This window comes from Macaca thibetana, chromosome 3, assembly GCF_024542745.1.
Source record: "Macaca thibetana thibetana isolate TM-01 chromosome 3, ASM2454274v1, whole genome shotgun sequence".
Lineage (NCBI taxonomy): Eukaryota > Metazoa > Chordata > Mammalia > Primates > Cercopithecidae > Macaca > Macaca thibetana.
Genome location: NC_065580.1, coordinates 105,511,432 through 105,533,091, shown reverse-complemented (window position 1 = coordinate 105,533,091; position 21,660 = coordinate 105,511,432). Strand labels below are relative to the sequence as shown.

Here is a 21,660-nt window from a genome sequence, read left to right as displayed (position 1 = left end):
TAGGGTGGACTTTTCTCTTTCTTGGGTTTTTTTAGTTCCAATTTTGACCCCTGTCTTTCCTTTTCTTCTTTATCCTTTTGTGGGTCTCCCCTCATTCTCTGCAAAGGCTTAGGTCAGGGACTTGAGGTATAACTCTATATATTCGTTGCTTCCTTTTCGATTCATAGGTAATTTGAAGTTTGTGCTGTTACCTTTTCTCCATATATGAGGTTGTATTGTTCTACTTGGTTGATATATACAAAGATTTGAATTTAGGCTGCTGTAACTTTCCCCAGGCTAACCAGAAGTGCACAATTGTTCCCTTTTTAATCAAGGCTAGTCAAAAAATCAACAATAACACAGAAGCCTCATTGCCATTCTAGTTCATATTCCTGTTTCTTAAAGGAAAGCTTAAGTTTTCACATTTCAAACTTATTTCTTGAAAATAGGCTCATATATTTCCACAGAAGTGGTAGAAGAACTTTTAAGGTAGTGTTTTAAAAAATGGATTTTCAGCTGAGAAATAATGTTTGGAAACAAACACATAAACACTCCCTTTTCTTAACAGAAATCAAAAGGAAGTAACCTTTTAAAACTTCCTTTAGATTTAGGATATGTATAAGCAGCCACTTTTCCGACGCACACGGGGTTTTCTCTTTGTTCAAATCCTCCCTCCCTCTGTCTCTGTATGGGAAGCTATTTTCTTTTTCCTTCTTTCATTCTTACCTATTAACCTTTCACTCCTTAAGACAAAAAAAAAAAGATTTAGGATATGTAGAATTCTAATGTTGCTATATATTTTATACCAGTGTCATCAGTTTTAATTCTTTGCTTTTAAACAAGATTTTCCAAAGGAACTTTTTTAAAAAACTCACCATTTATACCTCACATAATTACAATTTTTATATGTCATTTATAGATATAATTGAATACTTTAACTGGGTGACTTGTAGTTTTAAATACTGGACTTCTCTTTTATTTTCTAGCTAATTCAAGGTAGTGCCTGGTGGTTTGGAACAATCATTTTGAAATTTCTGACATCCAAAATCTTAGGCGTTTCAGACCACGTAAGTACTTTTTAGTTAAAAACATGAAAGTTCTTATAAATATGCAGCTTAATGAAAACTTTGAAACCATCTATTCTTACCTCTTCATTTTACAGAGGTTAAGCGTCTTCTCTAAGGTCTTTAGACGAGTTACTGGCAGAGTCAATAATAAAATCTTGCAGTTCAGTGATCTTTGCAACCCACTAAAAAGAAAGAATATTCATCAATGCTGACTTGGCCTTTCAGGAAAAAAATACTAATAGTTTGTTAAGTAGTTATTTGTTTATATTTCAGTAAAAATACAAATAATTAGTTGTTTACATCGTAAGTTATCCATTTATTGCAGATGTTAACATATGGGAGACTGTCTTCAGCTTTGAAAACATAGAACTCTTAAAATCTCAGTATTGTTTTATTTATTTGTAACTGTGGACTAAAATCAATGTATGATTTGATGTTTTAAGGCCTTTCTTGTTATATAAAAAGAGAATGTTAAAAAATTTTGATCTTTTCATTTTCTAGGAAATACATGCAGAGCATTTCTCTCTCATGTGGTATTTCTGTTTGTTAATGTCTTAAAGAGTAGCCCTTTTCAAGGCCTAAGTCCCTGCTTAACTAACTGGTTTGGGGAATAGAAAACAATGCATGAATCTACTTTTTATTTCTAGCACTTTCTGTTTAGAAATAAGCATACATGAGTATATCATACAATAATCAATTTTGAAATTTACCTCATTTAATGCTATCCAGTTAGGGCCCTGTTTGGTGCTGAAATTATGTACTTTGGCAAGGGTTTATAGTATTACTTCTCTAAAAGGTCAAATGCTATCTCTATGCAATATAACATGCAACATGTTTATATTACATAAAATTTCTAAATGTAAGTGTATGCCATTTATTGCTAGCTTTGCATGGTGGTTTATTAGTTTATTTGTTGCTGCTGTTTTCTGGTATGTCTGACACATTTCCCCATTCTCCTTTCCTTTTTATTGTTTTTAACTTTATTATATATGTCTTATGATAAACTTTATTTAGATCTTCTAAGTTATTTATTTATTTAAGTTTGTTCATGATTATGTTTCTTGACTTACTTCACACTTACTTCACATTGACCCCCAGCTCTTTACAAATCTGTTTTTTTTTTTTTTTGAAACACAGTCTCACTCTGTCACCCAGGCTGGAGTGCAGTGGCCAATCCTGGGTCACTGCAGCCTCCACCTCCTGGGCTCAAGCGATTCTCGTACCTCAGCTTCCTGAGTAGCTGAGATCATAGGCACGTGCCACCACGCCCGGCTAATTTTTGTATTATTAGTAGAGATGGGGTTCCAGCATGTTGGCCAGCCTGGTCTCAAACTCCTGACCTCAAGCGATCTGCCTGCCTTGGCCTCCCAAAGTGCTGGGATTACAGGTGTGAACCACCACGCCTGCCTTACAAATTTAAAAAAAAAAAAAAATACAAACACACTTCCTTGGTAGTCCTGAGTGACTTCCTTTATGTGACAGTTATGAGGAAGACCTGAAATTATAGTGGTTTGGTTAAATTAACTGAATGAAAACCACTGATAATCATCAAACTTGTTATAAAATTATTCCTATCCCTATAAAATAATTTGAATTAAGAGTTTACTTGCCAAATATTTTCCTTTTTCTGGCCTTCTGAGGATGCTGTGGAAAAATAATTGTCTCACCAAAAGCAGGTTGTAAATAATCAGTAGAAAAATAGAAGTTCTGCATTGGGTTTGGTTGTTGGTATCTATTTTTAGCCTTGGAGATCAAATAGCTAAGTCAAAGATCAAAGTGGTATGTATAATTGTTGTAATTCTTATGAGGATCAGGTCTCATATTCAATGGTTTGAATATATGTCTGTAAAACATCAAGAAGTACCAAATATTGTAATCAGTCTGTGAGGCTTTGTGAAAATGACAGTGCACAGAAAGCTTATGACCTACAATGTATGTTGAAAGAGGTTAAGTAAAATAGTTTTTCATCATAAATTGTCGTATTATAAAGTATAATTAACTACATGATGGTTTCTTCTCAGCAGATATTTATTTTAGCTCACTCTTTATCATATTCTATTTTTTTCTGTCTTCTTTCTACTTTTCATTTTTCATGATATTTCTCTTTATTTTCAGTTATCTTGAGAAGTCAGCACATCGTATGTTTGGTTCACTGTAGTTTTTTGTTTTCTTAGAGGGATGTCTAAATACATTGGATTTATCTGCTCTATAAACTTTGTTATTCTTACATCAATAAAGTATTACTGGCTATAGGCTATAATCATTTGTGTAATTTTAATTCATTTTACTTTATTTTCTCCCAGATTCGCCTGAGTGATCTTATAGCAGCCAGAATCTTAAGGTATACAGATTTTGATACTTTAATATACACCTGTGCTCCCGAATTTGACTTCATGGAAAAAGCGGTATGAATGTTTCTTTTCTCCTTCTCTACTAATAGGAGTTTTTGCTCTAGTTTTAATCTGAAACTCAAAATTTTTACTCAGAAACAGTCAACTTATTTTATTTTATTTTTTTACTGTAACTTTTGCTAATCTACCTTCCTCACTTGTTTTTTTGTCTGTTAAAAAAAAAAAAGATAGCATCTATCTTATAGAGTTATTGATGATGGTTAAATGAGATAATCTGAGAAGAGTGTTTAACATACAATATGACCCATAATAATTACTATTACTACAAATCAATTTTAATAATCTAGGCCAATAAGAAATATGGGACCATTCAGGAAAAAGTCTCAATTCTTGTTTCTGTTTTTAAGAAATTCACTTTTATTACAGTTAACACCCCAAATATTATAACATTTTTAACAAGGTGTTACCAAGAAAGGTATGCTACTGATGAGTTTTAATGAACATATAAAAATTCATTTTAAATTATACAAATGCAAGGTATTCTTTTAAAAAAGTCCATGTTATAAAGCTTTAAAATATAGGCTGGATGTGGTGGTTCATCCCTGTAATCCCAGCACTTTGGGAGGCCAAGGCGGTTGGATCACTTGAGGTCAGGAGTTTGAGACCAGCCTGGCCAACATGGTGGTAACCCTATCTCTACTAAAAATATGAAAATTAGCCAGGCATGTTGGTGCATGCCTGTAGTCCCAGCCTGAGTAGGAGGCTGAGACAGAAGAATTGCTTGAACCCAGGAGGCGGAGATTGCAGTGAGCTGAGATCATGCCAATGCACTCCAACCTGGGTGACAGAGTGAGACTGTGTATCAAAAAAAAAAAAAAAAAAAAAAAAAAAATTGGCCTCTTTGTAGAATCATGGAACACAAGATCAGGAAGGGCTCTTAGAGACCATGCCATAAAGTTCTTTATTTGCAGACAAAGAAAAGCTTAAAAGATTTGCCTAAAGCACACACAAGCCAAGATTAGGACATGGATTCTAATCGATTCAAGAACTCTCAATCCAGGGCTCTTTCCTCTATCTGAAACTTAATTTTTTTCATAGAACATAACAAAGTTGCTACTGGATTGATTATTCCTTGTGTAGTCATTATGAATTCTGAATTGGTGGTAAATAATAAAATTTTACATTCTTCTCTTATCCATCCAACCAGTCATCCATTCATTCAAAAACTATTATTGACCACTAGTTATCCGTGAGGCAGTTTGCTATAGCACGACAAAGAGGAAAAGGAACTGGTTTCTTGCTTTTAAGAAGTGTGTAATTTAGTTACATGGTAAATTACTCCTTATCACAATAACAGGTCATCAGAATTAGTTAGCCAATGTTATTTCTGTATTTATTCATAGTTTTAGTAATTAACTTTGGTTAGCTTTCTTTCTTGTTAGCTCTAGTTTCACTAATGAAAATAATGGAGCTATGTAGTACAGAAAATTACAATGTAGGAAGGACCCAGGGATGCGTAAACACATATTTTAAAACTTAGTATTATGTAAATTTAAAAAAGAAAAGAAAAAAATAGATATACCAATTCTAGTTGTATTAAAATAAGAAATTTTTCATTAAAATTTTGGAATACTTTTTATAAGTATTTTTGTAATTTTAATTATTTTATTAAGGCATGGAAGACAATAAATATATATACTGCTGGTGACAAAGAAATTTTACCTTTTACTTTTAAGGAATGTTATCATGGCACTTAGTTTGACATAGATGTTTACTAATTTAATGTAAAATTTGTAAGTAACTATTTTGAATAATTTGGTATATTTCAGACTCCGCTGAGATACACAAAGACATTATTGCTTCCAGTTGTCATGGTGATTACATGTTTTATCTTTAAAAAGGTATTTTTAAACAAATTATTATTTGTTTTTGGCATCAATATAAGGACTATAATAATGCAAATTGCTCAGAATTCTATGTTATTTTTAGGATGAACTCTTTCTAAAAGTTTGCTTTTTATTTAGATCTTTCATTATCGATCTTTTTATAAAAAGCCATGATAAAAGGTATTCTTATTTTTTCTTTCAAAAGATATATACCAGTCACCAGCTGTGTATCAAAGACTACATTAACATTGTAGGTACACCCAGACAAATAAAACGTGGCCACTCCTGTCTTGGAACTTACAGTCCTGGATTATTGGGGGTGGGGGTGCAAACATGAAGCAAATAATCGCACAAATGCCTAAAGAATTAAAATTTTTATAGGTGCTATGAAAGAAAAGTCCTTGACAACAACATTAGTATCTTTCAAATACAAAGCACGGTGAAGTCTTGATCTATTTTGAGTGGGCCTGCGTAGAAGAAATTTGTATAGCTAATTAAAAAATATTTTTCTACATGTTCACTGTTTCCATGACAGAAGAAAATAATATCTCAATAAAAGAGATAATCTTTAAAATACCAGTGGCAGGTTTTCTTGGTCTGGGTAGAGTTTATCTAAAAGCATGGTTAAAGACAGTGGGGTTTTATTTATTTATTTATTTTTTTAGCAGTCTTGAGCCATCTTTATTTATATTATTTACAAGCTATCTTGTCTTAAGCCAGTATGTATTTATTTTATACTTTTAAGCAGATAGCAATGCAATTTCCCTACCACCATACCAGTTGTATTCTTGTTGAAAGGAGTTTTCTGTATTTAAAGTCAAATTGCATTTGTTCTGTATGTAGTTTTAGTTGCCACACTTCTCACTCCTTTGTTTACACATAGATGTGAATAATTTAAGAGTGAGAAAGGTATCTCCCTCAACATCTCTGTTGTTTTACCCTTGATCCAGTTCCCTGGGGACCACGTGGAAAGAGTCAAGATAAAGGAAACAAGGAGGAATGAGTAAAATGTGAGCAGGTTTACTGCCCTGCATCCTTTCGGCCCATGCTGGCTTAGAATGAAGATTTTCTCTACTGACCTGTTTCTTTTCCATCAAGGCAAAATGTCAAGTTATTCTTATAAGGCTCCACTTAGAGGGGCCAATGCACGAATTAACTATTCAGCAGAGAGTCAGCCAATGTGAGAGAAACTGATAGCTAGATCCGCAACTGCTATATTTAAAAAAATTAAGATCCAAGACTTATAAATACATTACTAGTCTCCAAACACACCACATCCTGAACTATGCATGTGCACTAGCAGGGGCATGTGCGTACACACACACACAAACACATGCACACACACGTCCCTGCAGCCACCCACGTTTCATACACACACACATGCACACGCACACACACACAAACATCCCTGCAGCTAGCCAAGTTTCATACACACATACTCAAATGTGCACACACACACTCATCCCTGCAGCCAGCCAAGTTTCATACACACATACACACTTACACACACACTCTAATCCCTGTAGCCGGCCAAGCTTCATACACACACACACAGACACACACACACTCTCTCTCTCTCACACACTCTCTCTCTCTCTCATCCCTGCAGCCAGCCAAGTTTCACTCCTTCCTTTCTGCTTTCTTATAAACTCTTCAGTCTTTATTTTTCCTATTGTGGCTTATTTTTCACCCCAAGGATACTTCTGATGGTCATTTAGTTTTCAATCATGTGAAGTCACTTCTCGGAAGGAGAAAAGGAAGGCATGTATAGTATGACCATCCTGTTCCTGAGGACTCTCTTAAACATCAAAAAATACTTCTTTCTTTGGTGGAGTGTTTACATTAATGAATCAATTTCTTTCTTTAAATATTGCAGTATTCCTTAGAAAAGTTTCATTGATTTGATTCTATTCACAGACTGTTCGTGATATTTCGTGTGTTTTAGCTACAAACATTTATCTAAGGTAATTATATCATCATTGTTTTTAAAACATACTGTATTCAATTATTAAATAACTTACTGTAACATTAATTTTTCAAATGAATATGCATTAAACTTTAGCATTATGATTAAGAAAGGAGATATGAACCAAACTTAAATGTTTTCTTAAAAATATTATTCTTACAGATTTCTTATATGTATTTGGACTTGTTTTGGAGATATTTATATTTGTGAACTAACTCAAAGTTTAAATTGATAAATTATAATATATCATTAGAATTTAAAGTCAGTAAGCTAAAGATTTATTTTTGGAATTCCTCCCTTCCTTCTCTCCTCTCCTCTCCTCTCCTCTCCTCTCCTCTCCTCTCCTCTCCTCTCCTCTCCTTCCCTCTCCTCCCTTCTCCTCCCCTCTCCTCCCCTCTTCTCCCCTCTCCTCCCCTCTCCTCCTCTCTTTTCTCTTCTCTCTTCTTTCTTTTGACAGAGTCTTGGTCTGTCACCCAGGCTGGAGTGCAGTGGCATGATCTCTGCTCACTGCAGCCTGGACATCCTGGGCTCAAGCGATCATCACATCTCAGCTCTGCCAAGCAACTGGGACTACAGATGTGCATCACCATGCCCAGCTAATCTTTGTATTTTTTTGTAGAGAGGGGGTTTCACCATGTTGGTCAGGCTTTTCTTTTTCTTTCTTTTTTAACTTTCAGAGGGGATATAATTATTTGTGTTCCTGAATATTTATGAATTTTCTTCCAAATTTATGGTTAAAACTATTTATTGTAGAACATTTTTGGATGGTTTTAGTAATGTCACTAGCATAAGCAGATGCCAGCAAAATGTATCATATCATTCACACATAAGTAAATTGCTACAGGACTCAAGAAGTAAATTGTGAAGAAAATTTCCTTCCGAGGGAAATATCTCAAATGACATGTTTTTTAATGTTCAACTTTTATTTTAGATATGGGGGCACATGTACAGGCTTGTTACATGGGTATATTGTACCCAGGTAGTGAGCATAGTACCTAATAGTAGTTTTCAAGTTACATTTTATATTTGTAAGTAGAATATTTGATTTTATTTTGTGACTTCTACTTTATAGAATCGTTTTAGATTTATAGAAAAATTGTGAAGACAGTAGAGAGAATTTCCCTGAACCCCATCCTCCATGCTTGTATTTTTAATAAACAGCTGTGTATGGTTGTCACAAGAGCTAATTAAGCTGTTAGGTGCATCTGTTGAAATTGTTTCCAAAATAAAGGGGATGATAGACCCATTGTATATTGTTCTGGACAGATGGAGCCCAGGGAAATGTGTCTTGGCATTCTAAAAAATAATGAATGGCAAACCCTGGACACTTTTCCCATAAGGAGTGCATGAAGGGACTTGGGATATTTAACTGGATAATAGAAGATTGAAGGGTATGTGGCAACTGTCTTCATGTATTGCAGAGGGTGTAATGTGGAAGCAACAGCTCGGAGAGGCCAGTGGATGGAAGATAATTACTCAGAATATGGAAGTCTTATGTACTGATTACATATTTGAAAGTGACAGGCCTGTTGTGTATGGGCAGAGGGTTCTGGGTTAAATTGCAAAAATAATAATAGCAGGGGCTAGTAGTAATACATTCTGAAAAACCAGTGTATCAAAAAGAGAGGGAATACTCCCTTCTCTTAGATCTGCTCCTCCAGGTGCTGACTGTAAGTAGCTTTGTATGTTTTATTTTAGAAAACACATATAGAAAAACAGTATTTTTAAAAAATAGAATTGTAGTATTCTTATCTGCAGCTTGTTACTTGTATTTAATAGTGTGTCTTGGGCCTCTGCCTTGATCTTCATTATACTTTATAATGGTCTTAGGATGTTATTGTTGACCATCATGTGTGACTGCCATGTGGTTAGCCTTTCCCATATCAATGAAAGTTTAGATTATATATAACTTTTGTCATAAAAAAACCAATGTTTTGAGGCTTGAACATCCTGGTTCCTGTATCTTGGTATACTTATTCTAAGTATTTCTATAGTATAAAATATTTGAATTTGGACTGCTGATTATGAGGCTTGTATATTTTAGGATTTGATAAATACTGAGAAATAATAATGATGAGAGTGTCCATTTCCCTGCACCTCCACCAACATCGTTAGAAAGCTTTTAATTTTTTCTGATAGGTTAAAAACAGTTCATTTTATTGTATAAATTCTTTGTCAGTGGAGTTTTGCAGCTTTTCATGTGTTTATTTACTGTTTCTTTTTGACCTCTAAAAGTTGTTTTGTGGGCTTTTCTTTCTTTTCTTTTCTTTTTGTCTCACTGCTGCGTATGCAGTGGCACAATCTTGGCACACTACAACATCTGCCTCCTGGGTTCAAGTGATTCTCCTGCTCCAGCCTCTGGAGTAGCTGGGATAACAGGTGCCCGTCACCACACCCAGCTAATTTTTGTACTTTTAGTAGAGACAGGGCTTTGCCATGTTGGCCAGGCTGGTCTCGAACTCCTGACCTCAAGTGATCTGGCCACCTCGGCCTCCCGAAGTGCGGGGATTGCAGGCATGAGCCACCGTGCCCGGCCATGTGTTATGTTTTTGCTTTTTCCATAGACATAACATTTTGTCTTTTATGTGTATTACATAGTTTCTTCCAAGATGTCAACTTATAGTTCATTTATGGTCTCTGCTTTGTAGAACTTCAAAATTTCTGTACAATCACTGTTATATAATTTTTTCTGGGTTCATATGCTGCTTAGAAACACTTCCCTACACCAAAAACATTAAAATATTTGTTCATATATTCTTTCATAATTTGCTATTTACATATAGGTGATTAATTATTCCTGCATTAATTTTGTGGTATAGCGACATAGAAGAGTCTACCTTTCCCCCCTCTAATGAGATATTGTCCCAACACAGTATTGCATAAATCTTTTTTCCGAATGTCAGTTTTTATCACTTATCAATTCTCATTGTATTTGAGTCTGTTTTAGATTGTCTCTTATATTGATCTCTTAGTTTATAGGAAAGGTGCTTTATTTTTTTCTTTTTTTGGCAACACATTTGTATCTAGCCACATTACCAAACTTTCTTTCTGGTTCTAATAGTTTTTCCATTGATGCCGTGGATTTTCTAGACAGGTTATCATATAATCTACAAATAGTAATAACTTTTTAATATTTATACTTCTCTATTTTCTTGTCTTGTGTTCTGGAAGCTAGAACTTCCAGAACAACTTTGAATTGCAGTGATAATGGGCTTGCTCTTATTTTGCTTCTGACTCTAAAGTGAAGAATGCCTTTATTGTCTCACTGTTTCATTTACTGTTAGTATATAATAGATAGCCTTTATTTCATTAAGAAAGTTTCCTTGGCCAGGCACGGTGGCTCACACCTGTGATCCCAGCATTTTGGGAGGCCGAGGTGGGCAGATCACGAGGTCAGGATATTGAGGCCATCCTGGCTAACATGGTGAAACCCATCTCTACTAAAAATACAAAAAATTAGCCGGGCGTGGTGGTGGGCACCTGTAGTCCCAGCTACTCAGGAGGCTGAGGCAGGAGAATGGCGTGAACCCAGGAGGCAGAGGTTGCAGTGAGCCGAGATGGCACCACTGCACTCCAACCTGGGCAACAGAGTGAGACTCAATTTCAAAATAAATAAATAAATAGGAAAGTTTTCTTTTGGTTTATATAAACCAGGATAATTTTAAAAATTAAAAACAGATGTTGAAAGTGTATAATGTGTGAATTGTAACTCAATAAAGCAGTAAAAAATGAAGGTTAAATGTTTAAAAAATGGCTTTAAAAATATTTGGGGGATTATTATATATTTTTTCTCCTTATTAATAACTACACTTGTTTTTAAAATTGTGGTAAGAATGCTTAACATGTGATCTACCCTCTTAACAATTTTTTAGCTGTATAATACAGTATTGTGGACTCTAAATATAACATTCTATAGTCGATCTCTGGAACTTATTCATCTGGCTTAACTGAAACTTTAAGCCTGTTGATTAGTAACTCCCTATTTCCCCTCATTCCAGCTCCTGGTGACACCATTCCACTCTTTGGCTCTATGACATTGTCTATTTTAGATACCTCATATAAGTGGAATTGTGTATTATATATCTTGTGGGATTGGCTTATTTCAGTTAGCATAATGCCCTTCAGGTTCATCCATGCTGTCTCACATTGAAGAATTTCCTTCTTTTTTTTTTTAGGCTGAACAATATTCCATTGCTTATGTATGCTGCGTTTTTATTATTCATCTGTTGATGGACATTTAGTCGGTTTCCACATCTTGACTACTATGAATAGCACTGCAGTGAACATGAGAGTGCTAGTATCTTGTTGAGATTTTGATTTCAACTCTTTTGGATAAATACCTAGAAGTGGGATTACTGGATTTTATGGTAGTTCTACTTTTAATTTTTTAAAGTTTTTTTGGTGAACTTCCATCCTGTATTCCATAGCAGGTGTGTCATTTGTAATTCCACCTGTGCAAGGATTTCAATTTCTCTACATTCTTGCCAACACTAATTATCTTTTGTTTTTTGGATAATGTCTATCCTCACATGTACATTAGAGTTGTAATCTTTCTGCTGGTAGAAGGTCTTGCTTCAATGGTGATAGCTTCTGACTGATCAGGTGGCTGTGGCAATTTCTTAAAATAAGACAACAATGAAGTTTGCCACATTGATTGACTCTTCCTTTCGTGAAAAACTTCTTGGTAGCATACAATGCTGTTTGATAGCATTTTACCCACAGTAGAACTACTTTCAAAATTGGAGTCAGTCCTCTCAAACCCTGCCATGCTTTATCAACCAAGTTTATGTCATATTCTGAATCCTTTGTTTTCATTTCAACAATGTTCACAGCATGTTCACCAGGAGCAGATTCCATCTCAAGAAACCACTCTCTTTGCTTATCTATAAGAAGCAACTCCTCATCCATTCAAGTTTTATCATGAGATTGCAGCAATTCAGTCATGTCTTCAGGCTCCACTTTTAATTCTAGTTCTCTTGTTGTTTCCACCACATCTGCAGTGACTTCCTCTGCTGAAGTCTTGGACCCCTCAGAGTCACCCATGAGGGTTGGAATCATTTTTAATGTTATATGAGAAGAAAGCATTCTAAGAAAATAACATATAAAGTACAAAATAAGTTGGAATCAACTGCTTCCCATCTCTTATTGATGTTAGTATTTTGACCTCCATCCATGAATCACAAATATCCTTAATGGCATCTAGAATGGTGAATCCTTTCCAGAGGTTTAAAATTTACCCAAATCCATCAGAGGAATCACTATCTATGACAGCTATAGCCTTATGAAATATATTTCTTAAATAATAAGACTTGAAAGTTGAAATGACTCGTTGATCCAGACTGCTTTCCTGCAACTTTAATCTCCTTGTCCATCTCTATCAGAACTCTTGGGTGACCAGCCGCATTGTCAATGAGCAATAATATTTTGAAAGGAATCTTTTTTTCTGGGAAGTGGGTCTCAAGAGTGGGTTTAAAATATTCAGTAAATCATGCTATGACAGATGTGCTGTCATCCGGGCTTGTTCCATTTGTAGAGTAGAGGCAGAGTAGATTTAGCATAATTCTGAAAAAAGGCCTCAGGATTTTCAAAGTGGTAAATGAACATTGGCTTCAACTGAAAGTCGCCAGCTGCAGTAGTCCATAACAAGGTAATTCTGTTTTGGATTTTTCATAAAACCAGCTTTTGGTTTTATTTATTATATTTATGAAGGTTGTTCTCCATTTTATTAATCTCTGCTTATATTTTTATGTCCTTAGTTTTTCTTTTGGCGCACTTTTGTTGTTTTTCTGTGTTTAAAGTTCACATCATTTATTATCAATCATGATTGTGTCCTAGTAAATACATTTAAAGTTATAACTTTTTCTCTGAAGAAAATTCACACTGTATCCCATGATGTGTGTAGCATTACCATTAATGTTGATTTCTGTGTAGTCTGTGATTTGAGTTTTGGTCGTTTAATCCAAAATCAATTAGAAGAATGTCTTAAAATGTCTAACTAGTTTTAGGCCAGGTGCAGTGGCTCATGCCTGTAATCCCAGCACTTTGGGAGGCCAAGGTGGGCAGATCACGAGGTCAGGAGATTGAGACCATCCTGGCCAACACAGTGAAATGTCGTCTCTACTAAAAATACAAAAATTAGCCGGGTGTGGTGCCTGTACCTGTAGTCCCAGCTACTTGAGAGGCTGAGGCAGGAGAATCACTGGAACCCAGCAGTCGGAGGTTGCAGTGAGCCAAGATCGCCACTGCGCTCCAGCCTGGCAATGGAGCGAGACTCCGTCTCCAAAATAATAATAATTTTAAAAAATATCTAACTAGTTTCTTCTGTTGTATATTTTGCCTTTAAAATTAACTTGCTATTTATTGAGATGGATGTTCAGTTTTAGTAAATGCTCTGAGGATGTTTTAAATGTTCATTTCTAATTTGGGGGAAATTCAAAGTTGCATGTTATATTGTGTTGTTAACGTGCTATTCTAAATGGTCTAGTATACCAACTTATTTTTCTACTTTATCTGTTTTCGTAGAATGCTATCTTCACATACAACATTAAAAATGAATTTTTCAAAATTGTCTTGTAATTTTAATAGTGTTTGCTTTATATAGATAGTGCTGTTGTTCATTGCATGATTATTATAGGATTGTGCTTTTCATTATTATAAAGGATATTCTTTGCTTTACTTGGTGGTTTTTGCTGTAAATTTTTCTTTGTAGAAAATTAATATTGCCACATCTGCTTTCTTTTTTATAGATTTGCCTGGTTTACCCGTATTTATGCTTTTTTTTTTTTTAACATTTTTATGACATTTTGGTGTAGGTATATTTCTCATTGTTAGATTTTTTTCTATTCAAATTTCTCTAATACTCATTTTCTAGTTGGTGAATTTAACCCATTTTCATATTAACTGTGATAACTGCTGTGTTTGTACTTCTTTCTGCCGTCTGATTTTGTGTTTTCTATTCATCGTGCTTTTCAAAAATTATTTTCTTGATACTTACTGAATTGTTAGCTATATCCCATTTCTATATTTCCTGGTGATTTTTCTTAAATTATTAGCAAATATATTCATCTTGATATTAAGAATTCATCAGCATCTAAAACCTGTTACCACCAACAATAGTAGCTAACAGTTATTATTTCCTGTGTGTCTGATAGTATTTTAAGCTTCTTACCAGTTAACTCAGTAAATCCTCACAACTACCTTGTGAGAAGGGAGTCAGTTATTCCCATTATTTACAGATGAGGAAACCGGTAAGAAGGTGAGTAATTTTCCAAAAGGCACACAGCTAGTGAGTAATAGAGGCAGAATTCATACTCAGGCTCTGTACTTAGAGACCTGCTTGCTTCAGCACTGACCTGTCAGAATATTTTTACTTGTCCCTGCCTACACACCCTTTCCTTCAGGTTATGCTGAAATTTGCTTCTAGATTGTTGTCTTAGCTGCTAAGAAGTCTCTAAGCATTTACATTAAAGACACCAGCAATCTTTGGACTTGACTTCAAATTTTACTGATTTATTTTTCCTTGACATGTAGAATTGGCATGCTTTCTGGGTGCTTTCTCACCTGAAAAATGGCTTTATTTTGCCCTCATATCTGATGGATAGATTAGTTAATAGATATTTGTGGGTTGCATTCAACATTTTGTTGACATTGCTTCTTTGTGTTCTAGCATTGAGCATTACGGATGAAAATTCCTATATAGTTTTTCTCTCTGGAAATCTATAACGTTTGGAGGGGTGATGCGTGTGCGTTGTTGTTCTCTTATTCTTTCACTTTAGCCTCTCTTTTTTGAATTTCTGTTACTGCTTTTATCATATTATCTATTTCTTTTCTTTCTGTGTTGTCAGAGAATGTCATCGCTGAGTCTTTAATACTGTCAACTTCAGCTGTGTACATGTTGCTCTTCAACCTTCTTTTGAGGCTTTAAATTAGGCAAATATATTTTTCTTAGAATTTCTGAAAACTCCTTTTCACTGGAGCTTATTTTAATTATATGGATGCCTTATCCTCTTAAACTTCTGTGAAAATAATAACTGGAGTTTTCATTTGCATTAGCTGTTTCATGAGAGGTCAAGTTTTTTACTCATTTATTTTGGTGTTTCCTTTTCATGCTATTTGTGTCTTGGGATTTGATTGTATATTCACATTTTTAATTACCTACTTGATTTAAATAAAGTATCAGTAGTTACTTTCAGGGTTCTTGGTGATTATAATAATTACTCACCTACCAGGCTGAGTTTTGCCTAGAAGAAATCTGTTGTGCCTAGATTTCGGGACAAGTGGGGAAACCCCACTCCATTAACTGCATACACAGGGAAGGAGCTACAAGGGAAATAGAATAATTTGGTCTCCACTATTACCTTAAGAGACCTTCCCTGTCTTCTATTAAAAAAAAACCTACTGCATACAAAGGATAGGAGCTACAAGGGAGATAGAATAATTTGGGCTCCACTACTACCTTAAGAGACCTTCCCCTGACTTCTCTTTTAAAAAACCTATGGGTCTCATACCCCTGAACTTACCTTCCATACTTATTTCTCTCTTCACCCCCAAAATCCATATTAGAATGCAGCTGCAGGCTATAAAGCCTTGCATAAAAGTAAAATACCCAGTCTTTTCAAGAGAAGAATAAAATAGATAGTCTCCTACCTCTTGTCTTACTCTAATATAAACTCCATGAAGGTAAGTGTTGTGTCCATACTGTTCATGCTGCACAGCAGTTGCCCTTATCTGCAGGGCGATGCATCCCAAGACCCCCAGTCTTGAAACTGCAGAGAGTAACACACCTGATTACCATCATCGGAACACATTTCTGTTCACGTCTTTCACCCACAGATTTCATGCCTTTCCCATCTTAACTAAGTACTTATCATGGACTGTGGCCATAACTTTTGCAGTTTTAGGTGCAACAGCAAAACAAGCATTAATTTTTTCTTCTTCACAATTTCATGGATAGATTTGTTCTTACTGTAGATCTTAGCAACCTCAGCATATGATGCTTTTTCTTTTGAGAACTTTCACCTTTTTTTCTTAAAGAAAGCACTTTACAGCTTCTCTTTGGCATATCTCAACTGCCAGCATCACTGCTCTTGCACTTTGGGGCCATTATTAAGTCAGAAAAGGGTTACTTGAAAACAAGCACTGAGATACCACCAGAGTCCATCTGATAACTGAAATGGTAACTACGTGACTAACAGGCCGGTGACGTATACAGCATGGATATGCTGGACAAAGGGGTGAGTCACATCCCAGGTAGGATGAAGCAGGGTGACTTGAGATTTCACTATTCCGTATGGTGCACAATTTAAAACTTACGAATTGTTTACTTCCTGGAACTTTTCATTTAATATTTTTGGACTGCAGTTGACCACAGGTAACTGAAACTGGAATGTGAGGATCGGAGGATAAGCAGGGACTGTGGTATTCATTTTATTGCACAGTGCCTAGAATACAGTAGGTGCACTATAAATATTTTGTAAAGGGATAACTTTTCTGAAACTAAAAATATTTATGTTTTACCCAATAATTTTTCTTCTGGAAATTTATGCTAAGGAAATATTCAGAGATGCTTACAGAGTTTTATGCATGAGTGTCCATGCTATTTGTAATTGTGAAAAATGAAAACAACTCAAAAGTTTAACAGTGGTCATCTAAAGTATTGTATACACTGTAGATATAGGTTGAATAGAAGGTCATCCTATTCATTTATTCATGAGAGGTACAATCTCCAGGGATCTGTAAAATCTATTTTGTCTTAACCAAATAACTAAATTATGACTTTTAAATTGTTGTAATTTTTGTAGTATTATCTGATATTTTTATTTTTATGTATGTTCCTAAGTAGTTTAGAAGATAGTCAGATTTTTAAAATCAAAGATCAAACAAATGAATTATTTTTATGTATTCATAGTATAAGAGACATTCAGTAAATAGATAATATTTTTGTTTTATTCTAGAAAACAGCTCCTTGAACACGGTGAGGTAAAGCTTTCATTTTAATCTCAAGTAGACTTGTGTATTACATTCTAGTTTGAGGATAATTGACAAAGGTGTAACCTGCTTCTGACGCACCATCAGTCGTGAGTTGTCAGCATTGGTGATACATTTCTGCTGATCCTCCTCACTCTTTCATCTGCTCTCACTTTTGAATAGTAATAAGGATTTAAAAGCTAGAAGGCTGATTTGTGACTATAGTACAGAATTAAATTAAATTGCATTCATTTTACAATAACAAGCATTTGGTTTCTAGCCTGCAGAGCTAATCAGCTACAGTCCATTAGGGCAGGCACCCCTCGCCCTGTGACTGGTGGCCATCTGCCACCACGTAGATTTGCTGGTCAGTCAGCAACAAGCTCAGAAATGTTGAAGGATACAAAAGATACTAAAGTAATGTTGCTGCCCTTCAATATGTGTAATTTTACAAAGGAGACAAATACGACAACATTTTATATGGTGTAAAATTATTTTGTGGCATAAAAAGGAAAAGATCAGTGTGGGCTGGAAATATTTCCTATTTGATAGAACTTTAAGTGGGTGTTGAGGTAAAGGTCAAATTTACAGGAGTGGGTAACTGAATTTGAACTTAATAGGGATAGTTTATGACACATGTTGAGTATCCTTTATCCAAAGTGCTTAGGACTAGAGGCGTTTCAGACTTCAGATTTTATTGAATTTTGGAATATTTACACTGTAGTTACTAGTTGAGATCCCTAATCTGAAAATCCAAAATCCAAAATGCTTCAATGAGCATTTGTTTTAGCATAACCTTTGAACATCACATTGGTACTCAAAAGTTTCAGATTTCAGAGCATTGTAGATTTCAGATTTTTGGATCAGGGATGCATTGGTAACTTTGTCACTTTACAGTGAGGCCCGCTGTGTTGGTCCTCCGCCTCCTCGCACCACCTCCTGCTCTCCCTGGCTCCTCTGCCTGCTCCATTTTCTTGCCGGCTGCACTTATTGCCTTACCGTAGACTATGTAATGGATTTATGTATTTGCTATGTCTATGTATTGTCTGTCTTTCGTTACTAAATGTACTTACATGTAATACAAAGGCAGAAATTGCTCACTGTTGTATCTGAAGCACCCAGAAGAGGACCTGGAACATAGTAGGTGTTCGATAAATTGTTGCTGAATGAATGAATGCTAATAGGCTCATTACTAAGTTAGAAGATCCTTGTCTTAATGAATAATATAGTTTTAATATACTTCATTAATTTAAAAATATGAAATATAAAAATGTCATTGTGCCTTATTTGTGTTTCTGTAGCTGGCTTTTCACACATTGCAGTTGTTAGCGTTTACTGCCCTTGCCATTTTAATTATGAGGCTAAAGCTGTTTTTGACGCCGCACATGTGTGTTATGGCTTCCTTGATATGCTCTCGACAGGTAAGGAATTCATTCTTGTGTAACAATACTGTTAAAACTATAGCAGCTACACTTAGTAGTTACTGCGGCTTTGCTAATTCAAAATATAAACACACTAAGTGTTTTTAACTTAACTAACTTAAAGGATTTAAAATATTACTTCATGATTCACTATAAGCAAGAAAAACAATTTCAAGTGGCTTTGAAAAGTATTTCTAGATTTTAATTGATATTTCTGTAACAAGTGATTAGGCAAACATTTCCCCTCTGTTAATATCCTGTCCATGAACATAACCTTTTGGAGTTCGGGTTTGTGTAAGAGTGCCTGGCACAGTGGCTCACACCTGTAATCCCAGCACTTTGGGAGGCCGAGATGGATGGATCACTTGAGGCCAGGAATTCGAGACCATCCTGGCCAACATGGTGAAACCCCATCTCTACTAAAATTAAAAAATTAGCCGGGCATGGTGGCGAGTGCCTGTAATTCTAGCTACTTGGGAGGCTGAGGCAGGAGAATCACTTGAACCTGGGAGGCAGAGGCTGCAGTCAGCCAAGATCACGCCACAACACTCTAACCTGGGTGACAGAGTGAGACTCTGTCTCAAAAAAAAAAAAAAGTGTTTCCTGGTGGCCGGGCACAGTGGCTGACAGCTGAAATCCCAGCACTTTGGAAGGCCGAGGTGGGCAGATCACTTGAGGTAAGGAGTTCAAGACCAGCCTGGCCAACATGGTGAAACCCTGTCTCTACTAAAATACAAAAATTAGCTGGGCATGGTGGTGTGTACCTGTAATCCCAGCTACTCAGGAGGCTGAGGCAGGATTATTGTTTGAACCTGAGAAGTGGAGGTTGAAGTGAGCTGAGGTCGCACCACTGCATTTCAGTCTGGGAGACGAGTGAGACTCTGTCTCAAAAAAAAAAAAAAAAAAAAAAAAAAAAAAAGAGTTTCCTGGTTCACCACAAGTACCCTGAAGTGCTCATCCAATACCAGAGCAGATGCAGAGTAATTGCTCTACTACGGTCCTGTTTGGCTCGAAGAATCTGTAAGAAATTCTGGGGTTCTATCACTGTATCTAACATACAAAAGAACTAGATAAATTAGAATATTGGGCCTAAGGTACTTCTACAGACAACTTAGTTTGAGTTTATAGCCTTAAAATACCATAATGCCTGTTTTCCTGAGAAGAATCTATATATGTCAAGCTAATAGGGCTTCCCTGTCTACTAACGATGTCCACAAAAGGCAGCCAAGGATGAAAGGATTTAGTTCTAAGATGTTTCACAGTTGTGATTTGTTTATTTTAATCCTTTGTAGTAAATTAGTACTAGAAGGATCAGGCATTCCTTCCTTAATTCTTTCCAGGGGAGAGAAAGTTCCATTTTCACCTGGGCCCTGTAATGCCAACATATTCGTTGCTTTAGAAACAACCGGAGATGGTAATTCTGTATACGTATGTGCTGATATCAAAGGGTAATCCACATTGGTTTGAGTAACAAGGTGAGAATTTATTGTTGACCCTACAGTACTCTTATATAAAAACTATAAATAAATGGTTTCTGTCGTTTCAGCTCTTTGGCTGGCTTTTTCGCAGAGTTCGTTTTGAGAATGTTATCTTTGGCATTTTAACAGTGATGTCAATACAAGGTTATGCAAACCTCCATAATCAATGGAACATAATAGGAGAATTTAATAATTTGCCTCAGGAAGAACTTTTACAGTGGATCAAATACAATACCACACCAGGTGTGTAGGTATTTGGTTAATGCATAGTTGTGCGCAAATATACTCACAAACACATTTGTGTATACTGTATAATTGTCATTTCTGATATATGTGTGTATGACAGATTTACAAATAGGCATTCATACTCTCACAGACTTTGAGCAGACTATTGTAATATCAATTAAACCCTTCCAAAAGGTAATTTTGGCCCCCTTTAAGCCCCTCCTGATAATTATCAAATTTAAATTAGTACCAGGAAATTAATGACTTTTCACAAGTTATGTCCTTTAACTCTCAGAGAGCACTACAGCATTTTAACCATAACAGTGACAAATCAGAGCAGTAAATCTTTAAAAATGAAATTTCACACCTTGTGTCAGGCATAGCAGAAGATACTCTTGATGGTGGGGAGAACTGGCACCGCTTCTGTCACTCCAGTCAGTGCCATCTCCTCTAATTCTGTAAACAGGTCACTGGCAGAAGAGTTAAAATCTTGGATATTCTATTTTCTTCACAAAATCATCTCACAGAGATAGTATACATCCTACTTTTAAATACTCCAAAATTTTCTTTTTAGCTTAGCTCCTTTTCTTCCTGTCTTTATTCAGAACTACCTCAAGCAGATACATATTTTTAAATATCTTTCCAGAGAATCAAGTATATTCTATAACATTTTCTGCAACTAAATTTGTAAATCTAAGATTATTTTTGATATTTAGAAACTTTCTCTGGCACAAGTTCTTCACTACAGTTTATTTAAATTTTCTTATGACTCTTGAGCTTGTTTCCTCTTATTTCTTATTTGATAGCCACTTTTTTTACTAATTAACCATCGTTAAGGTAAATCTTTATAAGCTTTAACTAAGATATTTGGTCTATAGCTTTCAAAGGGTGTAGGTGACAGTGCCTCGTTAAACTGCCAAGCCAGTTTAATTCGAATTTTAAAAGTAATCCCCAACAGACTTTTTCCACATAGGAGCTCAAGGTAATCATTCCCTTTCTTTACTCTCTCTTGCCCCTCCCCAGTTATAGCTATTTTTCCCAAGCTTTTAAAGATATCTGCCCTTTTAATCTTTTCTTGTGTCTTTCTTTGTTCCAGTGTTTGCATTGGGTTCCTGACAGAGAGCCTACATTTGGCAACTTATCATTCTAAGATAACTGCCACAAACCCCCATCTCACTTTTAGATGCCTCTTCTCTGATCTTCTTTTCAATCAGTCTTATTCTCCTTTTAATTACTCTTATTATGAGTTATCTCATGGTTACCACATATTAAAAGCTGTATGAAGTTTTGTAGTATTAGTGGGACTAGTGCTTATATTGAG

The 21,660-nt window shown here is 35.4% G+C and overlaps 1 protein-coding gene and 1 long non-coding RNA gene across 2 annotated transcripts in view; one reads left to right on the top strand and one right to left on the bottom strand.

The window, feature by feature from the left end:
• LOC126951413 (probable C-mannosyltransferase DPY19L2) overlaps positions 1-21,660 on the top strand; it is a 184,308-nt gene that overhangs the window by 68,828 nt on the left and 93,820 nt on the right. The window contains exons 13-19 of the mRNA XM_050785482.1: positions 966-1,046; positions 3,350-3,451; positions 5,227-5,298; positions 7,201-7,247; positions 17,203-17,227; positions 18,517-18,636; positions 20,183-20,357. Coding sequence (XP_050641439.1) covers positions 966-1,046; positions 3,350-3,451; positions 5,227-5,298; positions 7,201-7,247; positions 17,203-17,227; positions 18,517-18,636; positions 20,183-20,357 — 622 coding nt within the window. The remainder of the gene's footprint in view (positions 1-965; positions 1,047-3,349; positions 3,452-5,226; positions 5,299-7,200; positions 7,248-17,202; positions 17,228-18,516; positions 18,637-20,182; positions 20,358-21,660) is intronic.
• Positions 1,040-20,885, bottom strand: LOC126951427 (uncharacterized). Its single transcript, XR_007724469.1, has 4 exons — positions 20,707-20,885; positions 18,289-18,345; positions 15,896-16,014; positions 1,040-1,228 (listed from the first exon to the last, which is right to left on the bottom strand). It is a non-coding gene; the product is annotated as an uncharacterized LOC126951427 (long non-coding RNA).